The 20,412-nt window shown below is 29.1% G+C and overlaps 1 protein-coding gene across 2 annotated transcripts; it reads left to right on the top strand.

Annotated features, from left to right (window-relative positions):
* The first annotated feature begins 558 nt into the window (after nt 1–558).
* LOC136988438 (dynein regulatory complex subunit 3-like) lies at nt 559–20,183 on the top strand. 2 transcript variants are annotated; one of them, XM_067286284.1, is made up of 7 exons: nt 559–1,140; nt 1,816–1,963; nt 4,249–4,365; nt 4,435–4,601; nt 8,525–8,671; nt 13,185–13,303; nt 20,047–20,183. In XM_067286284.1, exons 1-6 carry the CDS (start codon nt 1,108–1,110, stop codon nt 13,230–13,232), a joined length of 660 nt encoding a protein of 219 aa, XP_067142385.1. In that variant the 5' UTR covers nt 559–1,107; the 3' UTR covers nt 13,233–13,303; nt 20,047–20,183. The 2 variants fall into 2 exon arrangements, with proteins under 2 accessions (XP_067142385.1, XP_067142386.1); XM_067286285.1 differs by having other exon boundaries at nt 561–1,140; nt 8,525–8,688; nt 13,201–13,303; nt 20,047–20,063.
* The last annotated feature ends 229 nt before the right edge of the window (nt 20,184–20,412 follow it).

Raw genomic sequence — 20,412 nt, 5'->3', positions numbered from 1 at the left:
TACGGTGGATGTGGAACTAATTGGAAGCGAAGTTCGTTTATCTTTTGTTCAGTGATTCTGGCGGAATGTGCAGGTGCATTATCATGGTGAAACAGAACCTTTTTCTTCTTCAAGTGTGGCCTCTTTTCTTCAGTTTTTCCAAAAGTTTACACTAATAACAGCATTGATGGTCTTTCCTCTTTCTAGATAGTTAATAAAGATGATGCCTTTAGCCTCCCAAAAATCCGAGGCCATCACTTTCCCTGCTGATGGAACTGTCTTTGCCTTCTTTGGTGGTGGTGAACTGTGGTGTTTCCATTGCTTTGACTGTTCTTTTGTTTTAGGAGTGTAGTAGTGGATCTACATTTCATCAGTAGTCACAAACCGACGCAAGAAATCCTATGGGTTTTTCTGGTAGAAGTCCAAACACTCCTTTGACATCAAAGTGCGAACACGTTTTTGCTCGGCAGTCAGCAGATGTGGCACCCATCTTGCTGAGATCTTCATCATACCCAAATTTTCAGTTAGGATGTGGTGCACTCGGTTGACAGAGATGCCTGTTGTCTCCACTATCTCACGCGTTTTCAAACAGCGCTCTGCTAACACCAAATTGTGGACTTTGTCGATATTTTCTTTAGTGACAGCAGTTGACGGCCGTCCGCTGTGAGGGTCATCTTCCACACTCTCTCTGCCAGATTTAAAACTGGCTGTCCATTTTTTCACAGTGGTGTACAAAGGAGCAGACTCTCCCAAAACTTCATCCATGTCAGCTTTGATTTGAGATGGAGTCAACCCTTTTTTCGTCAGGTATTTTATGACTGCACGAGTCTCCGTCTTCTCCATTTTTGACAAAGCATGTGCACACTGACTATCTGCTAAGCTGTCGTGGCAAAACTTTATGATAAATCAAGCGGAAATTGGTATCGTATGTTTAGCAAAGATGGCTGAATTATTCCCGCCAAAAATTAAATTGATTGCAGCGTCGCATATAGGCAAGGCCGTAAACTTTCCGAACAGCCCTTGTATACACATTTTCTAACACATCACAAATTCAGAATACAATATATAAACTAGAGAGCTAAGACTTTTGATTTTCAAAAAATGGGACAAAAATGAAAATTTTACTAAATGACAGGATGGCCAGAACAGAGGGAAAAAATGGTACTGTCCCATATGTATGGTCAGCTTAGTCATAGTAAATTATGGATATTGATAGACCTTTATGAATTTTCTTTATAATTTTTCACAAAAATCAACTCCAGTATTTAGAAAAAAAAAGAAAAAAAACATTAATTTTTCATTCATATGAACTATATTTTTTAAATTTTACATAAAGAAATTTATAGATACAATTTGTTGCACAGTATACAAGTATCCCTTGCTTAATGCAGGATTTGATTAATATGAAAAATTAAATTGCAACAATCCTTTTATACATACAGCAGAAGTTTTAATTAACACAGCTTTATCAGCTGTCTTTTCTTAACATAGAAACTGTATTTTGATTAATGCAATTTTGATATACACAATGGCATTGAGGGATTAAACAACCCCATTAATCAAGGGACACCTGTATGTTTTCTGTAACACGGAAATGATAAAATATACCAAAAATAGTATAGTATTTTAAATTATTTCTTTTTTGTCATTTTCTATTAAACATTTGTTTCTTTTTCCAATAAAATATATTATGTTTAACTTAGAATCAAACACAATACATTTTATTGAAACCACAATGCATTTTATGGCTTTTTTTAATTAATATATTAATAAAATAAGTTTTTATTAATTACAGATTCTGTTTTGAATTATAAAGACTATACTTAATTTATTTAGTTTGAAAACATGCTATCTGTTATTGATAAAAAGATGTTGACCGATGCAATATTAGAACAATTTCCTAAATCCATTGAAGAAAGAAAGATTTTATGTGAGGAAGGAATTGACTTTACAAAAATAACAGTTCTACAATTAGAATGTAAAAGTTAGTAACGTATTATTTATTTTAAATTTAATTCTTTTGAAAAATATCCACCTTGTTTCTTTACTTCATTTATTTTTCCAGTAGTAATATATTTTTTAATTATAATATTGTGTAATTACATGAAATAATATGCATACAATAACATAAATTTACTGAAATCAAAATAATCATATAGCTTACAAACTTACTACAACACGCATGCATTTGCTGAGAGAAGTTTCTTATTAACAAACCTGGTTCGTTAATAAAAAATTCAGCAAATGCACAGGTGTTATAGTAAGTTTGTAATTTATCTCTGCTGAGTAATTCTGGACTGTAATCATATTACATTACTTAAATCTATAAACAAATGAAAAAGAAAAAAATTAGTAATGTAACAAATAGTAGGCCTATATTCGGCCAGGAGCGTGGTTGAATGGCCGAATATTCCGCCAAACTATTCGGCTTGATTAACGCACGTATGAAAATTGGCATGCAAACTGCATTATGGCAAGGATCGCGCACCCTGCTCTCTATTGGCCCGCTGTCACTACGATTTTTTCTTCCAGTAGGTCTAAATTATTTAAATTAATTAATTAAATTATAATTATTAAAGTTAATATGAGATGGAGCCTAACATCTACCTCTAGTCCCAAATTGGTTTATAATTTATGTAATAGCTGTAAATAGCCCGATATGATTAGGCAGTTGTTGGTATTTAGATGTAAGTTTTAACTTAAAAGTTATTTTATTTGCAATTGATCTTTTTAACTCTTTAATTAAGCACTAAAATTTTATTTTTACTATGTATTTGTAGACTGAATAGTACCCTAAGAATATATACTTTAGTGGGGACATAAGGTCTAGTTTCTCCCCAGATGTGGAACAGTTCAAATATATTATTGGGGGTTTCTATTTGTGAAGTTTTGTGATATTTTGTTGCTATTGTTTTTGTCAATATTTTTGAAATTTAACATGATTTCAAATGTTATCTTTTGTATATAATGAGAAATGCTCATTCTTTGCTTTATATATAAAATAAATTATATATTAGTTACTCATCTTCTAGAAATAGATAAATAATTCTTTCATTAAATACGATAAGTTTCAATGAAACGTTTCATAAATCATTTTAAAATATCGTAAAAAATATAAAAATACACGCGAATACGAATATAACATAATGAACTAAACAATAACATTAATGCCCGATACATTCTAACCTACACGCCATCAATGTCATAAGATATCGGGCTAGATAAAGGCTATAATATTATTTAATTATGAAATAATTTAATACTAGAGTTAGATGCTATTTCTTATTAACTTTAATAATTATAATTTAATGTTCAGCATTAATAAAAGTTACCAAAATGATTAGTTTACTTACTCCTGTTTTTAAGTATTCGGTATTCGGCCGAATAGTGATTTAAATATTCAGTATTCGGCCAAATAGTGAAAAATAGGCTGAATAGGCTGAATACCGTATAGTAACCGAATATTCGTTACATCACTAAAAAAAATGCAAAAATTGTTTATTGTATAATTGATTCCTATCTTACACAATAAAAATTTATATGAGATAAAATAAATGCTTGTAAAATTTGGGTTATAAATATTGTTTATCAGAAGAAATGCTTTTGATCAGTTTGATTATCATCAGTGAACATCATTAAGTTTATTGTACAGTTTTAATTCTGTTAGACTGGATCAGTCAAAGATAAAGCCATAATCTGGGCATTGATGAACTGTTCTCCCCAGACATCAGGATGATCTGGATTTATTATATGTATGTCAGAGGTATCTCAGCATTGTTAACACACCTGGTTGGTTAGATTCATTTTTTCATAACTTTTCACAGATAAAAGTTAGGTGGAGAACAAGTGCACCATTGCTTTTCTCTTGAAATTCTATCCTCACTTCATACATTGCATTACTTCATTCCCCTTTAAACATTCTGAAATTGATTCAAGATGGCAATCATCCAACTGACACACACAAAAACAAAAGCCCCATCATCAATGTTTTTCTATCTTGCCAAAATTTCTACCCAACAATTTATAAGGTATTAAGTGAATTTTGACTCATCCTGTGGTTCAATAAGTCATATTAGGGATCAAATAAAATTTCATAACAATTTCTTAATTGTTTATTATTGTATTGATATTAGTAAAAAGGAAAATATTTAAAATAAATGTAATTTTTTGCTGTAAATAAATATTTTGATTAATAATAATGTGTTTAATTAATTATACATTTTTTTATGTAAAAATATTATCTATTTAAATAATTTTTTTTAATTTTAGATATTTTAACAATAGAATATTTATGGCCATTAATTAATCTCAAAGAATTAATTTTATCTGATAATGTTATTGAAGAAATTGAAGGATTAGACCTATTAATTCATTTAATTAGATTAGGTAAGAAAACATTATTTTACATGCAGAAATATCAATATAATTTAAGAATATTTAAATACAATTAAATAGATTTATCCTTCAACAATATTGAAGAAATTAAAGGCTTGGATAAACTCGAAAAATTAGAAGATTTATCATTATTTGCAAATAAAATTATCAAATTAAAGAACATGGAAAAATTAGTTAATCTTCAGTTATTTTCTGTTGGAAACAATCTTTTGTGTGATTTTAATAATGTAAGTTTATCGATTTTAATTAAGTAAGATTAATTTACATATTTTATATATAAATAACTTCTGTTTTACAGTACAGTAAAATCTTCATCACAAACTATAAGTTATATTTGTGGACTTTTTTTGTAATGGGAAAGATTTTGATAAACTTTAGCAGACCTTCAATATTTATCTTTTTTAAATGTAATAAAGCAAAGCTCTCTTAATGATGACTTTGGTGTTTGTATGACAGTTAGTCCTTCAAAATCACGTGACTGATTTAAATCATATTTTGCATGCAAATAAAATCCATCTTGGTCTAGATCAGTGGTTCTTAAGCTTTTTAGTGGTCAGCACCCCCTTGAATCTGAAAATAAGCTCTTGCACCCCCCTTAAAAAATGTGTGTATATTTTTTATTTAAGAAAAAACATTTATTGCATAAACAAATGCCATGTTTATTTACAATATATATATATATATATGTTTGCTGACCTGATGGAGATTAGGGATTTAAATCCCACTTCTCACCAATGTAAGTTCTCTGACTTCTAGGGGGGGATCATTAATCCTGTGACAGGATGGTCTAGGGTCGTTTGCGTGTGGGTGTGGTGGAGGAGACATGGATGACAAGTATCTCACAGAAAACCCGTTTATTTAAACACAAAACAACTCACACTATGCACAGTTCTTTACATAAGTGAACGTTTGAATGTTTAGATGTCGAGGGTGTTTTCTATCGCCCTTGAAGATAGGCCCCGAGGCAGTGGCAGGTGAAGCAACTCGTAGGCTGATGGCGGCAGACTTCTCGCTGGACACCTTGGCATACACGTCTTGTCTCTCTTGAAGCCTCTCAGAAAGTCTTCTGTCGTGTCCTTCGAAATTGGCCTTTCAATCTCCGTCTTCTCCCCTTTTTCTATCTGATTGGTTCTATGTCCCTCTTTCCTGCTCCCCGATTGGTCCCATGTCTGTTCCTAAGCAAAAAATGACTCCTGTTTGAGTCACAAGAAAGATCCGCTTCGAAGAATCTACTTGACACCATCCGTTAACTCTGGATGGAAAGTGTTGATGGAACTTTGGAACTTGCGCTCATATTTTCCCCATTGTTGTCTAGTTTGTGACATTTTATAAATTTTAATGACCTGACGTGATGTTCCTTTTTGTCATCAACCATTCTCCTTTTCAAAATTTCTATATTCTAATTATTTGTATACGAGTGCCTTGTCAAAGGTCCATCTCTACCGGAGGATTACATCAATAGCATTTTTTCTCATCGCGGTTTCATATGACTAGCACAACTAATCTGATCTTTGGTCGCTTTTTAACAATGGAGGTTCTTTTTTTTTTTTTAGTTTTGTTTCATTTTAACAATTTTCTAATATAAATGTTTAATGCCAACCCGTTTTTGGGACCTCACATATATTACTATATAACATAAAAAGTAATATTTAAATTTTAATGACTAGGTTGTTGTTGTTTATTCATAATAATTCTATTAAAACAAGGCTCTTTTTTTGAAAGAGCCACACGTAAGTCATCAGATGCATTTAAGTGATTTCTGGCTTTTGTTTTAATGTGCAAACGTGCTGAAAATCCCATTTCACAATGGTAGGTGGTGGCAAATGGTAAAAGTGTCTCTATTGCTGCTTTTGCCAGTTGTGGATAAGCTTCTAACTGTTTACACCAGAACTGTTCTAAGTCTAGTTTTTCAAATTCCATTTCCATATGCGCATTGGCTATTTTTTAAAAAAATTTTTAAAATTTCTCTTGCACCCCTGGAAATGCTCTCTCGCACCCCAGGTTAAGAACCACTGGTCTAGATCATGATATAAATAGCATTTTAAAATTTGATCTGTGACTGGAGTTATACAATGTCAAAGTTCACAATGTTAAGTCTACGAGGAGAGCGGAGCAAGGTCACTGGCCCATGAGGACAAACCTAGTTAGATTTTTCTCAATATTTTGTATGTGTTATTTTTGTTTAGGATGATTATACATGAAATGGAATAGAGGAATAGTATTTTTAATTTTTATGTACATATTTCTTTTATGATATTATCTTTTGAGGATTTCCTGTTGGTATTGAAAAAATTGTACTCAGACTTCTAAGGGTGCATGAATCACAGTTTAAGAATAACTGGTTTATGAGAAACAGAAAATTACATACTGAAAGATTTTTAGAAGCAAAAAACTTGCTTCTGAAAAATAAATTTTTATATATTACTGATTTTTTGTTTCGAATTTCTTTTTGTAATTTCATGAAGAAAATGATATTTTTTTATTTTTCTTTTGAACTTGAACAGTATGAAATCTGTATCTATAATTAACTAAATTAAACTTTGAAAAACTTGGATGTATTGAAATAAAGTTAAAATACTCAGTTTAGACATTGAAACAATACTGTAATTTTGTGCTGATAATTTGCAGACTCTGTTTAAAAGTCAATTAGAAGGTAAGTATAGGCTATATGAAGATATAGATTGTCTATTGATTTTAACTTGTGGTTGTGATCTCATCCAGCAGCTTTTCCTTTGTTGAAATATATAAAGAACATCTTTAAAAAAACGACAAATTTTTTGTTTACCACAGATACATTCATCTATTATCATGGTTTTTTTCTGCACACATTGTGTCCCATTTTATAATTATCCATTTTGTATTATTTTTTTTTTTGTGTTTTAACTATTGTTGTTTGTATTTGTATTTGTCACACTTCAGGAAATCATTGTTAAATATATAGTTATGTTTACATTAATAAAATAATGAAACCTTTACATGCAAGTGTAAAATTGTAATATTACTTTTGAAAATTAGTTCAATAATGAATTTTTAATTAACATATGTTTTTCACATTGTTTCATTAAATCATGTTTTAAAACTTGATGAAAAATAAAAGAATACAGGTATACCTCAGGTTATGTCATTTCAAGTTAAGTTGTTCTTGATTATACGTCATTTGTCAAAAAAAAATATATGGAAAAATAAAAATGGCAGACAGACGTAAAGTCATTTTATTCGACTTTATGCATGTCTGCCACAAATATTGAAATTGTAATATCATTAGAAAAGCATTAAAAGCACAAAAAATCATATTAAAATATGTACATTTACAGGAAATGTTAATATAATCATCATAAATCCTAGAGAACAAAACATGAAAACATCTGTGACTGCTTTGTCGTCTTATTTAGCGGTCTTTAAGTGCTCAATATTGGCATTTTCTATGGTAGTTCCAATATCTACCATTTGGCGTTGTTGTCAGCACCGTTTGATATTAGTAAATTTAATATAAATTAGTTTATTTTCTACTATTGCAAAATAATTTTAATAACTGTATTTGTTATTTAACCTTACAAAATTATCTTATTTCATAATGTCTTAGAGCAAACCACATTCACAAATAAAGAGTCCGCAATGTATTGTAAACATGTGCATTTACAAGTATGTACTGTGCATACATGTATTTTAAATTTAAATTACTTTTTCTTCTGTACTATATTAAAAACTAAAATTTATTTGTTTGTAAGCTTAAAATAGATTCTTATTAACCATATATTATTAAAAATGCATTTATAAATAAAATACAGAACTGGGAATGGTTATTTGTGGTTTAGCCTAGTGACAAGTAAATTTGGAGACAAGTAAATTCAACTTAAGTCGCCTCTCCTGGAACCAATTACTGATGTAAGGTGAGGTATACCTGTAGTATAATCATATACAATAAATTAAAAAATGAAGATAGTCTATGTTTTCTATCTAATTTTTTTATCTAGAGTTATTATCTAAATTGTGTTATCTAATATAAAAAAATTTATATTCCAAATGTGTGAAAAAATAAAATAAGTTAAAAGTTATATGAATTTAGGTAATTTTTTATATTATCCTTTTTTCTTTGTTTAAAATCTTTATTTTTATATTACTTGTATTTACATTTATATTTGTATTTCAGGTTCTATATTTAAAACAGTTTAGAAAACTACACTGTCTCAATCTTGAAGAGAATCCAATTTCTAAGGATAAATTTTTTGAACTTCATACAATTGCAATGCTACCAAATTTAATGTACCTAAATTATAGCTTAGTTACAGAAGAAAAGGTATGATAATTAATATAGTAACAAAATGTTAATTATTAATTTAACACATTTGTTGTTTTCACTAAGAGACTAAGATTATACTATATGATACAAGGTAATCTAATTTAGTCAAGGTTGCCATATAAAAACAAATTAAATTTGTGATTCTTGTTACAATTGAAAATAATCATGACAAACATTAAACCCATGATTTCTTAACCTATATCAAAACTACAGAAAACAAATAAGAGAGAGAGAGGAGAAATGACAAGTATTATACTTCAAAGCCCAAAATAGTGGATTTTGACAATGTTGTATTCTTTAGTACTGGAAAACAAGAATGGTACAGTACAATGTTGGATAATCCTTCTCTTCATCAGCAAAGCTTCATATGATCTTTGGGTGCTATCACCTGGCAATCTTCCTATCCCTTTCACTCGTTGAAAGTAGTATCCTCAATTATCCTTCTACACGCATAAAAATGTTTGTTTTCTTCTGTCCATCGGTTATATACACTTCTCCCTCCACTCCCGCTGAGTTTATTGCCCCTCTATGTAATAAAGTAAATAGTAACCAGAAACAAACAAGAAAGTTCTAGAAATATCCACAAACAATAGCTATGTCTAAATATATTTACATATTATACATGGCAGAGACTGTCACAATAATTTACTGAATGAACAATAATGAAAACAAATGAGCCATTTAAAATTGAAACAAATATAATAAAATAAATAAAAAATCCTGTAATAAAATGAAACTAATATGTAAACAAATGATTTAATGTATACAGTGGAAACCTTGATTATCTGTGATGAACCTGAAAGTGAATACATTAGTTTTTTTTATACTGTAATTCACAAAAAAAAAAAAAAACATATATTACAAAATGATTTGTTAAATGCCTTTTATCATTTAACTTCAATGTCAGACAAGCCATTCATATTAAAATATAAACCATAATAATGAACATTTTTATTCTTAAAACTATTGTATCTATAAATGTAAATGAGGATGTTTGTTAGTTAATTAAACTAACAAACATCCTCATAGTGAACAAACAACTATAAAAACACTATGAGTATAACTACAGTACTAGTATGAGTACAACTACAAACACAAACAACTATAAATATAAATGAGGATGTTTGTTAGTCAATTAAACTAACAAACATCCTCGTTTATATTTATAGTTGTTTGTGTTTGTAGTTGTACTCATACTAGTACTGTAGTTATACTCATAGTGTTTTTATAGTTGTTTGTTCACTATGCATCCTAAGCCATTCAACCAATTGTTATGAAACTTGGTAGTTATATTAACGTACTTTCAACTTAAATAATGTCATGCATACCACCACAAAATATTGATTTATTTTCTATATATCAATTAATTTTTGTCTACATCTGATTTGCTGGCGTTACATGTAGCACTATCTATTGGCAAAAAAATTTTTAAAAATAATATACTAAATATAATTCTTACAAATAAGAATATAATTTTAGAAAAGTTACAGTAGCTTGCCAAATTATTAGACTCATGCAAAAAATTGTTAATTTCATACTTTTTGATGTAATAAATCAATAATAATGCAATTGTTGATAGAATTATTTAAAATATTTATATTTTGTCTTTTTAAATAAAAAGAAAACTTTTATATGCAAAAACTTCAGTATAATAAAATTAAAAAATTAAAAATGAAACTTAGTATTTTGTAAAACCATCCTTACCAGCTAGTAGTGCTTTTATATGACAAGAAATACTTTTTTTTAATTTTTTTATTTTATTCTCATCATCATTTGGGATATGGTGCCATACCTTAATAAGAACCTCTATCGGTTCTCTTTTTGTAGGAGAAAGTTGATTTTTCTTACATTTACAATGTTGCTGTATAAAAAAATTTATTAGAAATGTTTCTGATATAATAGAGAATAAGAATAACATAATAAACATTCATTCCTTAAACAATATTATAAAAAAAAGAAGAAAATAGTACAAAAAGTATGATTATAGTAAATGAGTCTAATAATTTGGCAAGGGATTGTATATTCATTTAATTACTGTGACAATGATATAGCACATCTACTTTGTGCTATATCATTACTGTGATACTGACACAGATCATTTATATGCTTCAAGTGGAAAGTGTTACACTGTGAAAACTTTTTTAATTATTTAATTTTCCACATCTAACAGCTTGGATTATTTTTATTTTTTAATGTTAATTTCTTAATTCTAATAAGTGACCATCAGTGGCTGAGTGAATAAAACCACTGAACACTGGTATTTGGTTGTGAGTTTGCATATTTATAATAGACTGCCAACATTCAGTTTTCTGGGTTTTTTTTTTTATGTTAGTAAAATGAAAAAAGAGCAGCTTTTCATCACTGTATTTCTCAAAAAAAAAAAAAAAATCACTTTGTTGTATAACATTCCTAATATCAATGAATCTGATCTTAAGTCAACAAAGAAGCATGCTTTTTTCAGCTTCTGACATTCCAAACATAAAGAACAATTAAATGCTACTCACTGTGGATAATATCCTGATTTGAATGTGTTTTCCCCAAGTAGTGTACTCAATACAGTATAATAAAATTTTGCTCTACATATTCATATAGAAATATTGGACTAAAATGTTATTTATTATAATAAAACATTTTGAACATGTTTTGTTTGTTAATTATAAGTATCTTTTGTTAATTATAAGTATCCAGGCAATTATCTGGGACTATTTGGGGTAGAACACAAATTTATGCAGTACCTGCTGACATGCCACCCCAACATAAAACAAGATTATATATATTTTTCTATATATAATAGTATGAAGAGTAAATTTTAAAAAATACAGAAAAGAATACAATGATGTTATATGAAGAGTATTGGCTACTATACAGGGTGATCATAAATTCATTCAATAAAAAAAGAGTGGTGATAGCACACATCAAGATGAACAATATTTGCAATAGAACCTAGGGCTACAATCCATTCATAATGCCAGAAAAGAGTAAAGTTACATTTCCATGTTGATTCTTCAACAGTGAAAGAGACTTAACCACTTCAGGAGTTTCACATTTTCATTTGCAGTAGAGAAAGACTGAAAATTGGTATCTGAAGGTGTCATTGCACAGCCAACACCAGAAAAGGAAAGACTTGCAGACTCCTGATGTGGTGTTAATCTTGTCCTAAGCAACAACAATTCTTGCAATGAGATCTTCCACAGGTGTCACATACACCAAAATGTTCTTGTGCCCCAGAAGTCCAGTGGAGGTCAAGCCACAAGACCACCATGTCCAATTTGCTACCCAGGATACGTTGCATTTAGGAAGTATTGAACCTTGGTGGAAAAGTGTGCTGGGTCCCATCATGCATGAACCACGTTTCTCTGTATAGTGACCAGAATACCATGCAACAGACTGAGAAATACTTGCTTCAAGAACACTTAGTATGCTGGTCAGACATTCTGGCAAGAGGTAAGGTCCCATCCAGACAATAACCAAGAACCTGCTCAGTTGTTGATGCAAATCTCTGCTGGTGTTTATGAGGTCACTGACATATGGATTTTCTTGACCCAAGCATGCTGGTTGTAACTGTTGAAAATGCCTTCCTGGATGAATGTGGCCTCATCACTAAATAACACCAATGGGGAAAATCCCAGATTAGCCATGTTCATCTGGAACATCCACTTAATAAACCCTACTAGTGGGGATAGTCATCTTCATTCAAAGCTTGGACCTTCTGCACGTGGAAGGGATACATACATGCCTCATGCAGAACATTCCACACCAAATTTTGACAAACACTCATTTCAGATGTCACCACTTGCATACTTGTGGAAGGAATTTTTGCAAATTGCTGCAAGACACATTCTTCCATTTCTGGTGTCTGCACATTTTGCAGCTTACAGTACAATATTCCTCATTGAGATAGCCAATGAGCCAATTTCGTGCAGTCTTCAATCAGCACTGGTGAAGATCAAATAATAAGGAATACAATGATTCAGAAATCTCTCACAGTACAATTTTTGTGCTTCACATCTATTACCTGTTTGGCCATACATCAGATGCATATTTGCCAATTCCTTGTATATGTAGCTCTCCATGCCCTTCATGAACGCATCAATTATCCTGCAATGTTATCATGGTACCTTATTGATGAATGGATTTGGCTGCATTTTCAAATGTTTGCTCCTAATCATCTATGCACTTTATCAGCTGACTTGATTTGCATCTTGTGCATCTCATACATACTTGTGCATGCTGGATGTTTTTCAAACTTATTTTCTTCTGGAATGCAGCCTTAGGTTCCATTGCAAATATTGTTCATCTTGATGTGTACTATCACTCTGCTTTTTGTTGAAAGAGTTTATGATCATCCTGTATAAGTAATTCAAAGAATATTTTTTCATATAGCTTATCTGTTTGATAGAATATAGTAAATTTTCAATATAAAAATATTGTTTTGTTTTATTTATATTGAAAATTTAAATATAAATTTTGATATAATTATTGTTCATGTACCAAAAATGTATGTTTTTAGAAAAATTTATCAAAAGAATATTTCATTTGGAATATGAAGATGCATTAAATGAAATTTATGCTAATGAACAACAAGAAATTAAAGAGAAAGAACAAAAACAAATAACAGATTATTATAAGGTAATATTTGAATTTTTTATATACTTTTTTTTATACTTACTTTATGAAATATACTTTTGTGTAATATAAAGTCTAATTTTTAGAAATTATTCTAAAATATTCTTGATAAAAAATAATCTGCAAAAGATTATTTAGTAACACAAATAAACATTTTAAACAAAGCAAATGAAACCAAATTCCAGTACAGATTTATAAGAAAGCAAACATAGTTGAAAATGTTTGCTTCCTTACAAATTTATGCTGGAAATTGGTTTCATTTACTTTGTTTATTATGTATATCCATTTTGGAGTAGTTGATTATAAACATTTTAAATCCTACTTAATTATTTTTCTAAATTAAGAGGTGTTGTGAGTTCCAAAGCTGCTAATGCACTTGTTTCAGACTTCAATGATATGAAGGATTTCTTTGTGATGGTGCTTCTTAAATGTATTCAACCAGGAAAAGACGATAATATTAATCTAATACAAACTCTTTTATTCATGTCTGGAATGGAACCTAATCCTGGTTCCATACAAAGATCTCCAGTAAACTGTGAAAAACTTGTTGAGTCAAACTAAATCAAACAACAGGAGAAATTATTCCACTCCTTCTAATACTAAACTAATAACTGAACTCACTGAAGGATAAAGATCCACAGAAATCATCTACTGATAGATAAAGATATTTAGTCACCAACCACCTTATAACTGCCAAGAAATATATTTAGTTTATTTTGTTGGTATATTTTATGTTATGCTTATCTTTTTGGAGAGGTGATAAGGTGTATGTTACATCTTACCACCTCTCATATTTTTATTGATATCACACCTTACCAATGTATTTGAATATTTACTTAAATGTAAACATTTGAACATTCCATCTTCCATCCAGGAATGATTTCAACCCGGCGACTTAGCAGCCTCAAAGGAAAGGTCCGGTCGTCAAAGGGTGTTCTGGAACACGTAAAAGAAATAAATAGTGGATTCAAAAATATTTTTTGAACAGACTGTGTCTTCTTGGATCGATTAAGAAAATTGCCTAAGGACGAAATTCAGCAATTAAAAAATTCCATCTTTATGATATTCAGTTTTGGAACATTCAATGATCAGTATTCCAAAATGGTTGCACCTATAGATGGCTTACAGAAAGACTGAAAACATTTATGTGTCTTTAAATAAAGATTTTTCAGCAGTTATAAGGTGGTTAGTGAATAAGTAATTATTTCTCTCTGCTGCTTGGTGGACTTGGATTATTGATGGATAAAGATTTACAGAGTCCATAGAAATCATCAGATGAGTTAAATGTATTAAAATCCACTCATGAATTCTATACATGAGTGCATTCAGAAATTGAAGGACTAATTTCAAAAGGTGGAAAAAAAAGCATGGAATTACAAATTGACAAACTAAAAATGGAAAAGGAAATTATGTATTTTAAAATTAATTCTTAATCAACAGTTTTAATCAAAACAGTATAATCTTACATTATTATCCCAGTTGAGAAACATTTCTAAATTAGAAATTCTGAATTTTACAAAATTTTTGGATTTAGATACTGTGTTACTAGAAGGTATATTAGATAGAACTCAATTAACTAATACAAGAATTCCTATATAAGATTATCATTAAGAACTAACCAAATATGAAACCTTTTTTTACTTCTTTTATTAAAAAACAACAAAACTTGCTTAATGATTGGCAGAATATACAAATTTCAGCCAATATTACAAAAGATTCTATAATTAGATGAAACAAGCTTCTTCCTTTTTATATTGAAATGAAAATGCAAAACCATCAGATCAAATTATGTAATGACTTTTTATTGATAGGTTGAGATAAATTAATACTGTCTAAAAACAAAGCAATTGGTAAATGTGGAAAATTTTTTACAGTTCCCTCATCACAGAAATTATTAAATTAACATTTGATAAATCACAGAGAAAATTTTACAGTTGAAATTACACATAGTCAAATGCTTACAGTAAGAAATTGGAATCACCAGGGACTAAAAAACAAAATTTCATTAATTGATTTCTCTCAATTCAAATTTAAAGCAGATATTGTCAGAACTTAAGAAACATGAGTACCTTTGAATTGTTAAATAATCTTTGAATGTATTTGGTTTATAGTAGAAAATGTTCCAGCTGTGAATCAATAGGTCCAGGCTGTCCTAGTGGAGGAATGTTAAACATACTAAAAATATATTTTAATATTGGTAATAGCTCCAATAACTTAATTCTAAATATTTGACTCTCAAAAGATAAAACATTCTAATAAATTAAGCTTAAATTTGATAAATCTTGCAATAGATCATACGTACAGTACATATTAAATGGTCATATAAAATCAGATTATCCTGCAGAATTTACTTGAAAAGCACATAATAGAAAATCCATACTTAATTTTATTATCTGCTCCTATTGGATCTATGCATAGATTTGATTGTAACAACTTATGATGCTTTAGATCATTTTCCTTCTATTGCTAAATCCTTGATGACATTGGAAAAATAAACTTAACAGTTATAAAAAGAAAAATTTAATTTCTCAAGATATAAGAATGAAATAAGCAAATTTAGTTGCTTTCCAGAAACAACTGATTCTAAATGTAGTGAAATTTACATACTTATTGAACATTTAGTGAAACAATATGCACTTATTAAAAACAGAAAAAAAAAACAAACTATTCAATAAACAAAACATTAAACAAATGTGAAATTACACACTTATTTTTTATAATTTGGCATGAAGTGTGTATAAAAATTTTGTTTAAACTATTGAACATTAATTCAGTAAGCCTTGGTTAAACTCCAATTGTTATAACATAGCAAAATCTAAAATTATTCAGGAAAACCTCACATAACCAAAATCTTATTAATTAGAAAAAAATTAATAAACGTATAGTAATTTACTTAAAGCTAAGAAAAAGAATATTTTATAAATTTGGAAACTATTTTGGTTAATGATAGAAAGAACAAGCAATTATTTATTATGACATTGTCACAATACTGGGCTGAAATTTTTAATCATTTGTTTAATTTAAAATATATGTTTTCCACCTCAAATTAGTACTGTAGTGTCTTGCTCCTATACATCATACTTTTCCTTTACTAATAGAGTTGTGCCAGTTATCTATTAAATTTAGAAAAGTTTTGAATTGAAATAACAGACGTTTGTATATAGTTTATTGTGGCCTCCTTCCCCTAAAGTTTCCATATCTGGCCTCATCTTTCATCTATCTAACACCATTCTCAAGATTAAGGAAAGATGGATGGATGACAGTGGGAGTTTATAAGTAGTGTTACCACGTGTCCAGTTTTCACCCAGATAGTCCAGGATTTGACTCATTGTCCAGGTGAACTATTAATTTTGTCTGGGAATTTCGTAGAAATTGTGAAATTACAATGAAACAAAGTTCTTGCAAATATTGTTATAAATTTACACCATTTGAACAATGAAAGACCTCACACTCACTGAAACTCATCTGCCATTCTGCCATGTTACTCTGTTTATGTGCTGACATGTGATGCGCAACCTACATGCAGGTTATTTTTCGCATTGTAAAATGACATTGCGCATGCGTCAGGAACTTCTGTTCGAACAAATCTGACCTACCGTCCGGGTCAGCGATTTTGTAAAGGTGGCAACACTATTTATAGGTCTACATTTTTTTTAAATTGCAGCCCAATAACAAATTATTTCAGTCAACAATTTGTGAATTTCATTTTGAATATTGACTCTGACAGTAATTTTCCAGAAATGAATTTCGATATATGGTTAAACTTTTACGGATGCTTTTCTAGAATTTCACCCATCCAATAATCATTAACTTTCAGGTTAATCAATAATGAATATCTGGATTCCATCTTTACAATAAAGGAATTAGACAACCCATTTAACAAGATGTGCATTAATTTATTACTGGTAATGATCACATTCTGACTAAATTTCTCAAACTACTACACCAAGAGTACTATTCAACTCAATGTATAATATCTCTTATTCAGCTTCATGGAATTCCATTTGACTTTATATGATAATTAAAAAGGGAGGTAACTTTTCTTCCAAAAATTCCCAACAAATAGTCTTCCTTTCAACTATAAGAAAATGTTTTATGGCAATTTTAGCTAAAAAAATTTCAACAAAACTAAATACAGTAGAGAACCGAAAATCGGAATCAATTGGGGACTGGGGTTGTTCAGATTAGGGATTTGTTCCGATTACGGTCTATGTACGAAAAAATATATTAACCTGTCCAATGTTCAAACTTTTCTTCGTTGCGTGTCGCTTTGTGTTGAATTTTTCTCCGTTGCATGTCGCTTCGTGTTGAATTTTCGTCGATTTTAAGCCTAACGAAAATTTTTATAATAATAATCGAGGCTATCGTATCGTTAAAAATTATTTCTTTATTTTGTACAAACAAAATAAATATATTGAAGAATATAAAAACATGAAAATTATACTTTAGAAGTAAATTTAGTATCAAAAACGTTCGATTCAGCACGACACAGTCCGACTGAAAATCGTGCCGATTACTGGCGATTCTGATTACCAGGGTGCCGATTTACGACTCTCTACTGTAAATAGGTTTAGAATCTAAATTTCAATATTCTACGTAAGAAATAGAAACATGAGATTGGCTATTTTTCAGTTGTTATTAATTCAACTTGATTTGGTAAAAAAGCATAGGAAACTATACAGCTTTCATAGATATCAAAGAAGCTTTTGATATAGTATATGTACCACTTTTAGTTGAAAATTTGAGGACTAAAAGAACTGTAGAAAAATTTTTCTCTACTGTGCTTAAGTAATTCTCAGAATATAGTATCAATATCATCAAGGAAATATCAGATCTCCCTCACTTATGTTATCATGAGGAATCCTAGGCAATCCACTTTCTCTCTATTTATTTAATTTTTATCTAACTGACATTTACTAACTTTATCAAAACTCATACTGATGGTATTGAAACTGTTAACAGAACTTTCCATTATATTTTATTTGAAGATGACCTTGTCTTCAAGGCACTGACAAAAATCTCTCTGTAAAGGAAAATCAACCAACTTAATTTATATCTCAAATCATTACACTTAACAATAAATTGAGACAAAACAAAAATAATTATTTTTTGAAATGATAGCAAAATTTCAGAAAAAAAGAAACCAAAAGTTATACCTTGATAATTTACCTCTCCAAATAGTAAAGGAAACTGATTACCAGCTAATGGCTTTGCTTGGAATGGCAGCTTTAGATACTGAATAGCAAGGTGAAGGTAATAACCAATAACTTGTTATATTTGTACTCAGCTCTAAAAATTTCAAATATGCATTTGCATATAAAATTATATAATTCATTAATAAACTCGATTTACTATGCCGATCCAGCTTGGGGATTAGACTATTTGTTTGATCTGAAGTGTTTTCATGCTTATTTTCTCTGCAGATTACTTCGGTTAGAGAGAACTATCCTGGATATGCTATTTGTCATTAGACTAATTGAATTTGGATATTTTCATTCTTCCTAAACCAAATAAATTTCAACTGGTAATAAAATTATATTAAGAATAATAAAAACAATTTTTTACATCAAGAAATGTAAAGCAAAGAAAGAGATTAAATACCAATCAATTATGGCAAACTAAATTCAATAAAATACTGCAATCACTTGTGTAACTGATCTTTTATTTGAAAATAATACGCACAATCGGAAAAACAGTTATACATTGTTGCTTGATTCAACAATATCACAATCTATAACTAAAAATCAAGATAGTCTTTGTCAATCTACTTATCACGCTCGATATATAAAAATAATGAATATATATGGTTGAGATGAAGTGTTAAAGAAATCTACAGGAATCAACATAAAAAGATTAATTGCTCAATTGCAATTGAACAAAAGTTCATTATTTATCAAAATTGTATATACACATCAACTTTTTAACTACAAATTGCTATTGGTGTAATTATAGTGATTTCTCAATAAAACATTTATTAATGGATTGTAGGAAATTCTTAGAAATATGATAATCATTTACTATACCAAGTACATGCATGATTTTAGAGAAAACCTAAAAATGGAACTATATAATTTATAAAATTATGTTATTAAAATTATTAAAGGAAAATTGTAATTGAGAAATTACCAACTAAATTTATGGATTTGTTAGAATATAACTAATAAAAAATGTCAGAATTAACAGAATAAACAATTTATTGTTAAAACATTATTCTAATATTTGTAATTGTCATACCCCTGGGCAACAGAGTACTTCCTATCTTGCTAATAAAGATCATATTAATTTAGGAAATAATAATATACTTATTTGTAGTAAATATTTTATATATACTTTTTTATATAATTTAATAATATAATTATGAATATAATTACCCAGAGAAAATTATAACACCTAACCAAAATAACAATAATGAAATAGAGACAAGGATCAAAACGGGATGAGTTACTTTTGGTAAATTCAGTTACATCCTCAAAAATCAGGACATCTCCACTACATTAAAAAGATGTATATTTCTGATTCCTCAAATTTAAGTGTTAGACAATATCTAAACAACGTTTTAAGAAACTTTTTAATATTATGCATAAGTAATAATTGAATTTTTAACAATTAAATACAATATAATATTAATGAACAGTATAAAGTTTAAATTTAGACCTATTCATATTTTGTATAAAATATAATTATTAATATTATGCATTTATCGTATATATATATATATATTATATTATATTATATTATTATTGTAGGATGCAGGAATTGATTTAATAGAAGGAGAATCATTTTATAATGCTTTATTTGATGATGATAATGCAAAATTATTGTTAAGGTTACCACAATCTGAATTAGTCACAGAAAAATATCCTTTTTAACAATGTAAACTTTAATTATTATGTTGGGTTAAGTTAGATATACTCGGTTAACACCGGTGGCTGTGTACTATGTTAGATATACTCGGTTAACACCGGTGGCTGTGTACTATGCCGGACCAAAGTCAAGGCATAGTAACCAAAACAGAAATTAAAAATGTGTATCAGTGTGTGTGTCTGTATTCAGGAATTTTCTCACAATATGGCATGTATTCAATATAGTGGCCTTCTGTAGTGTGATGTATG

The sequence above is a fragment of the Centruroides vittatus genome, unplaced genomic scaffold (genome assembly GCF_030686945.1).
Source record: "Centruroides vittatus isolate TY-2023 unplaced genomic scaffold, ASM3068694v2 scaffold_3315, whole genome shotgun sequence".
Taxonomy (NCBI): Eukaryota; Metazoa; Arthropoda; class Arachnida; order Scorpiones; family Buthidae; genus Centruroides; species Centruroides vittatus.
Note: the sequence above shows the minus strand (reverse complement) of the source record. Positions and strands in the feature narration are given on the sequence as shown.